Source organism: Serinus canaria, chromosome 10 (assembly GCF_022539315.1).
Source record: "Serinus canaria isolate serCan28SL12 chromosome 10, serCan2020, whole genome shotgun sequence".
NCBI lineage: Eukaryota > Metazoa > Chordata > Aves > Passeriformes > Fringillidae > Serinus > Serinus canaria.
This window is the reverse complement of record NC_066324.1, coordinates 9900990-9907671: the sequence shown is the minus strand read 5'-3', so window position 1 is coordinate 9907671 and position 6682 is coordinate 9900990. Positions and strand designations below refer to the sequence as shown.

The 6682-nt window shown below is 45.0% G+C and overlaps 1 protein-coding gene across 2 annotated transcripts; it reads left to right on the top strand.

The window, feature by feature from the left end:
• Positions 1–659: 659 nt before the first annotated feature.
• RAMAC (RNA guanine-7 methyltransferase activating subunit) lies at positions 660–4531 on the top strand. Of its 2 annotated transcripts, XM_009089966.4 has the most exons (3): positions 660–771; positions 2287–2461; positions 3399–4531. In XM_009089966.4, the coding sequence occupies exons 2-3, from the start codon at positions 2295–2297 to the stop codon at positions 3586–3588; spliced, it is 357 nt and encodes a 118-aa protein (XP_009088214.1). In that variant the 5' UTR covers positions 660–771; positions 2287–2294; the 3' UTR covers positions 3589–4531. The 2 variants fall into 2 exon arrangements, with proteins under 2 accessions (XP_009088214.1, XP_018769438.1); XM_018913893.3 differs by lacking the exon at positions 660–771 and having other exon boundaries at positions 2267–2461.
• Positions 4532–6682: the final 2151 nt, after the last annotated feature.

Sequence of the window (6682 nt, the reverse complement as noted above, 5' to 3'; positions counted from 1 at the left end):
TTAAACATCATTGGCCTAAGTGTTGTGGAAATTAGTCCTCACTGCAAAGCCCTGGGCGCTGCGGGAACAAGGCAAACGGGGGACCAGGAGCACCGACACCACTTCTGCTGCGGGAAGGTCTGGATGCCACCAGCCCTATCCTCACCCGTATTAAAGGTGACAAGCCTGAAGTTCTGAGGCTCACACATAACTTCATCTGTATGAAGGGTGACAAGAGTGATCGCTATCTGCAGCACTGGGAGAATATATTGCTGGGGCAGGCGCCACCACAGAATTATTTTGGTTTACACGGAGTTATTTGCCTGCTAAAAAGCTTCACGTCATTTTACCTTCCTCGCGCAGCAGGCAACACATCCCGAAGCTTTTTTTATACCAGAAATATACTTAAATGGCATTACAGACAGCCACGGACGCCATGCTGACTTCACCTTTTTCATTTGCACCTTTCGGTGAAAACCCCAACATTTCAGGTGTCACCTCCTAAACCCCGCGTGGCAGCGAAGGACAGCACTACACGAGCCTCAATCACTACTGCTCCTGCCAACGCGCTTGGCGACCAACCCTGACCGCAGGGAACCGCTGCTTCCGCTGCTTCCACCCCTGCCCGCCACGCCCGCCCCGGTGTGCTGTGACCCGCCCCGGTGTGCCGTGACCCGCCCCGGTGTGCCCCGTCCAGCCCCGGCGTGCCCCGTCCAGCCCCGGCGCGGGAAGCGGCGGGGCCCGGCCCGGAAGAGGCGGGATCGCGGCGGCGGCTCCGACGGCTGAGGCGCGGTGAGGGGCGGCGGGGCTGATGCGGGGGAGGGAAGGAGGCTGTGAGGGAGGAGGAAGAGGGAGCGACCCCCGCGTCCTCCCTCAGCTCAGTCCGGTCCGCTGTGAGGGGAGGGGGCTCCGGCGGAGCCGCCCTGGGGCAGCCAGCCCCCTCCATCGCGCTCTGCTTGGCCTTGGGTGCAGGAGGGTGCCGGGTGTCCCCGGTACGGGCCCCCGCGGGTTGAAGATGATATTAACAGGATAAACTGTTATTTATGGAGGGGAGCACCTCTAGCTGCTCCGGGGAAGCTGTAGCGGCGGGTTCCCAAGGCACTGCTACCCCCGCCGCCCTCACCCCGGCTGCCGTAGGCTTGAGGAGCGAAGTTCCTTGGAGATAGCCCGTAATAAAAAACTAACGAGGTTAGCTCCTGGCAGAGGAAAGGAGGATGAGTTACTCCTGCAGGAATAACTCCTACACCTGCCTCAGGGATGTGTACGCTGTCGCACACCGGTGGGGGAAGGCTGCCCAGGGCTCTGAGGCAGCAGACACCGATGGCTGAGGCCGCTGCAGGGGAGCGGGGCCTCAGGAGCACTGCGGGACTGCCCGGGAGCACCCCGCCGAGCCGAGGCCCAGGCTGCGGGACTGACAGGGAACACCCCGCCGAGCCGAGGCCCAGGCTGCGGGACTGACAGGGAACACCCCGCCGAGCCGAGGCCCAGGCTGCGGGACTGACAGGGAACACCCCGCCGAGCCGAGGCCCGGGCTGCGGGACTGACAGGGAACACCCCGCCGAGCCGAGGCCCAGGCTGCTCACGGATACAGCAGGCAGAAGCCCCACACTGGGCTTGGTCATTGAGGGTGTGTATTTTGTAAATTTTAGCTCTTGGTCCTGCCAGCAAATCTTTGGGAGACAGCAGAAGAGCTTATTCTGGGAGTCCAGAGCCAGATAGTGTAAATGCTCTAAATTATGTGGGGCTCATTAAAACAGCGGGCTTAGAGCTTTTCTGATTCGCTGTTAAGAGCAGATTTTGCTGATGGACAGTACCAGGTAACACCAACATGTGAATGGCAAATGCATATATACAAAAATAAGGAAATGAAGGCCTTGAACACAAATCCCATCAGACAGGCATATTATGAGGTAATTTATCATCCTCTTAGGTGCTGACCTTTCCCTGAATCAAGTTATTAACACATAAATTACTGTGAATAAATCTGATTATTTTGCCTGTCTTGCTGGTTATGTGTATCTGTAGGCTTTGCATGATATTCTACCTTAGCAAACTTTAGAAGTTGATTGTAGGAGTTGTTTTCCTGTCAAAAGTCAGTGTCAGGAGTAGATGGAGAGCATGTTCTGAAGTACTCTTTTCTGGAGGTATCTATGCTGTCTTCCCAAAGGCCAACCTGTACCCCAAGCTGTGTTAATCTGAGTGTGACTTTTCCTTGTCCTTCATTTCCACTACATGGATTTTGGTATTTATTACAAAGAGAGTCTGTGTACATTGCTAAAGCCACTTTTGTTGTGTTCATGTTTCAAGTTTTCAGAATGACTTCCTTGGCTGACATGCCCCCAAATTATGAGATGATGTTTGCTCATCGGTTCACGTCGGATGATGAAGAATACCAAGAGTATCTAAAACGCCCTGCAGATCCTCCTCCTATAGTTGAAGAATGGAGAAACAGATCTGGTGGCAACCAGAGAAACAGAGATCGGTACTGGTTTGTCTTTTTAATCGTGGTCATTTCACAAACACACTTAAATGACAATTGATTTCAGAAGAAGTCTGGGAGTCTGGTCTGTTCATTGAAGTATTTCCTTGTTACTCTATAGGTAACTGTGTTTAAGAGGAAATATAGTCTTCTCTGAAAAGTAATGAGGTTTTGCATTTTCCCTGTATTGACTGGGAAAGTTTTTGCATTGTATATAAAAGAACTAAATTATTTGTTTTTTAGTAAAGAATGAGCTGGAACCACTGAACCCATTGCCCTGGGGTTTGTTATTGCTCAGCCAGAAACATTTTTCCTGAGTGGAAAGATGAGGCTTCTGCAAAACTAAGCAGCCTATCTTATGTTGGATGATAACTGGCAGGAAGATGTGCAAAGGAACAAGCTGCTACTGTGATTATCTGTTACTAGCTGTCCAGAAAGCATTTCATTTGTAAGCTAAATATTTGCTATATTTTTCAAGATTAGCCTGTAATTCTTTTATTCAGTAGAAGTGACTGTAAAATCAATCATCCAATCTGTTTGGCAAGTACACTGTTACCTGCCAAAGCAAAATACTTTGAAATATTTCTTCAAGATGCAATTGCAGCTTTTTACTGAATTTTGGAGAGATTTTTGAGGGACTGAAAGACAACAATTACAGCATATAGTACATTTGGGAATACTAACATCAGTCTTTAATATAAAGTAGTTAAGCTCAGTCCAGCCAACAACTGGAAAAACTCCTTGGCTAAATATCTAAATAGGATTTTAGATAAGGAAGAAAAGGAGGACAACATTGTAACTTTTTCTCACTTTTAAAGCTTGTCATTAAGTAAAACACAGAATCACAGATTAAAAACAGGTGATAGTTTAAGATGTTCTTAAAAACTTCATGGCTCTTGTTATAATTTATGTCAGACTTTGATCTGTCTTCTCATTGCAGGTTCCAAGATGGCAGATACTTTAGAGGGGACAGATACAACTGGCAAGGTGACTACAGATCTAATCAGAGGCCAGATAGAGGCTGGGGTAACAACTACCAGCAGCACAGACAAGGACAATCCTACTCTTCCCACTACGGACAGTATGGCTACAACTCCTACAACCCAGGGCCTCGTTACCATCCCTACTGAAATCCCTGTGGGTTCAAAGTCCAGTGATGCTATGTAACAAATTCAGTTAGATTTTAGTTTTCTTATTTTTTCCACTGTTTTATAGTTAACTGAAGAATCAGTGTTACAGTGCAGTGCTGTTCTTCTGTCGTGTGAAATGAAAAAGGGAACTCCTTTTATGAATAGTAAAAGCATATTATATGGGGTTTGTTTAGAGTCTGTAGATTTTAGATTAAATTTTTAACTCCTTCTTTTGTCTGAATATGTATTGTGCACGTTTTTTCTTCCATCACTGAGATTTCTTTGTAACATTTTAGAAACCAAAACAGGTGAGGGAAGGGCAATATAGCTGTGGCTTGTATGCAGCCTGTAGCAGTGGCATATTGCCTTAAGATAGCTCTTTTTGAAACTAACATACTGTGTGAAGAGAATTTATTTGTTTGGCTTTTGACAGTGAGAAGCTCAGTTTAGTTTGAATTTCAGATGCCTTAAAACTGAGAAGAGAGATCCTATTAATGAAGTATTTTATGGGGTTGGCATAGTGTCTGTTGACTCAATGGCTTCAATGCAATTGCAGTATTCTTAAAACGTGGTCTAAAAGTTGGGTGAAAAATAAGTAGTTAAATATGTATCTTCTTGTAGCGGTTCAGTGATATAAAACTTTTACCTGACAAATAATATCAAACTTAGATTAGCCTGTGTCATTTTCAAATAAATTCAGTGTGTGCGTAATAAATTTTGGAATTCCCATTTCAGTAAAACTTTAAAACTTCAATGCTACTGTAGTTTGTATGGAATACTTTGTGCAGGTTATAGAAAAAAAGAACTATGATCAGTACTGGTCTGTACTTTTTTCTGTATGGGAAAATAGCATAAACAGTGCAGAGTGTTACTCAGTTCTTAGAATTTAAGATTTATGGGGTTTTTTAAGTAGTCACGCAATAAAAGCATAGTTCACATGTAAGGATGTTTCTGAGTATTTCTGTAACCTACTTTTGAGACATTCAGGACTGCAACATTGTGTCCTCAGCCAACAGCTGAGCAAGGAGCTGCACTGACAGCTAAGTGCTAACACTGGATGGCAGTGGGCTTAAGTTCCAAGAATGGCCTACTCAGCTGCAATCAGAAGGGTGAGACACATTGTGGTTAATTAGAAGTCTGGAGTGTTAATCCACTATCCACATTTTGCTCTAATAGGGTCAGAGTTCCCTGTTTCCCCATTTATGTGATCAGCTAAATTGTATCAAGGGAGCAGTGTGTGTCTTTGTACTTGACATTTTCTTCAGCTGCTGTGCAGAAACAGGGCCCCATCCCTGCTGACTGCTGTAAAAGTCATGGCATTATGTGATAAGGAGTGCAAATTAGTGCATCTTGATTTAAAGACAAAGTACAGAAGTCAAAAGCAGAGTCCTCCCAGCTCATCAGATGCTTTTAAGAGCTAAAGGGTGTGTTTACACAGAAATAGTCACTGTATGTAGCTTTTACATAGCCTGTGGTACACAAGTGTCTTCACCTGCCTGCTAAGTATTTGTTTTCTGGTTTTCATAAAATGCTGTTAGCTCTGATACAGGACTTAATCTCCTGCTCCCTGAAGTATCTGCCTAGAATTCAGACAGAAATCTATTCACCAGAGGTTTTTCCTCTAAGGAGTTCTAGTGGATGAAATGCACTCCTTTGAACCCTCATTAATACAGTGGAGCCCTGACAAAGGGAGATCCAAGATCACGCAAAATTCTTACATCTGCTCTGTGGAGAGCCTGCAAGTTAGTACCCTTGGTGAAATTCCCATTTAATTCAGAATCATGTGCAAAGTGCCAAATACCCCAGGCTCCCCCTCCAAGAAGGGAGTGCATCTCTTCCTGCAAAGAGCCTGATACTGCCAGCTATGCCACGGAAGTCAGGCTGTGCCAGGATGTTCTTCTTCCACACCATCTGGAGTAGCAGCTCAGGTTGAAATGAAACCCAGCAGAGAGAACAGATCTGTTTCATCTGTTGCCTTTCTTAAGATCAATGACTATTTTATTATTTTAATTATCTTTCAGCTAGTGAATAAATAGTCCCAGAAGGGCTTGGGTGGGAAGGGACCTCAAAGATCATTTAGTTTCAACCCCTGCCGTATCTTCCCCTAGACAGATAGCTCAAAGTCCCATCCAACCTGGCCTTGAACACTTCCAGGGATGGGGCATCCACAGTTTCTCTGGGCAATGTGTGCCAGTTTCTCACCACCCTTGCAGGAAAGAATTTCTTCCCAGTATCATCTAAAGCTGCCCTCTTTCTGTTTGAAGCCATTCCCCATTGTCCTGTCACTACGTGTCTTTGTTCAAGTCCCTCTCCAGCAGCCCCTGGATACTCTAAATTCTCTTAGGAAGAAAAGAGCACCTCTTCTGAGGAAGGTGCTCTAAGGTCTCCCCAAATTATTTTCCAGCTCCCTCCCTGTCTTCATGACAGCATCATGAATCCCACTTTGCTGGCTGTGCAGCAAAGCATGCAAAAAAAATGCCAGGGCGTGTAGTATTCCAGAAAATGGCAAATCCAATCTTCAGCATTGTGGGTGAACTGTAGAAGCAGATAGATGAGGATGGTCTAGGTGGAAGTTATGAAATAGAATACACATTTCCTGGTCTCGGCTCTCTTATTCTGAGTTTCTTGATTGAGATCAGGAGAGAGACAGGCCAGTGTGACTTCCCAGCTTGTGTTTTTATATTGATGATTTCCACGTGCTTTACCAGCAGAGCTCTCAATTCAACCTTAAAGGTTTGTATTATTTACAAAACTTTTCCTTGGAACAATGATAGCAAGAGTCTAATTTGGGGAGGTGGGGGGAAAGGAATACATTGCTAAATACATGCACCAGACAGAAAGATAAATAAAATTCAAAATGTAGTACCTAATTTTCCACTTAGATTAGTTGTATTTATGATAAAGTCCAGTTTACTGTCTCTGTCAAGCTAAACAAAAACAGCTGAGTACTGCCTGCAATTACAGTTTCTGCATTACAATGTGTTACAAGTGATAAAACTGAAGCTGGGTAACTTTAATATTTGCAACTTCAAACACTACAGAAATTGTTTGCTTTAACTATGCTGGAGATTGCAGAGTAAACATTAAAATTCAG

Excerpts from the sequence above, each read along its gene's own strand:
- RAMAC (XM_018913893.3), top strand. The coding sequence starts at position 2,277 with ATGTTTCAAGTTTTCAGAATGACTTCCTTGGCTGACATGCCCCCAAAT. Across the intron at positions 2,462-3,398 it reads AACCAGAGAAACAGAGATCG|GTTCCAAGATGGCAGATACT; the intron begins GTACTGGTTTGT and ends TTCTCATTGCAG.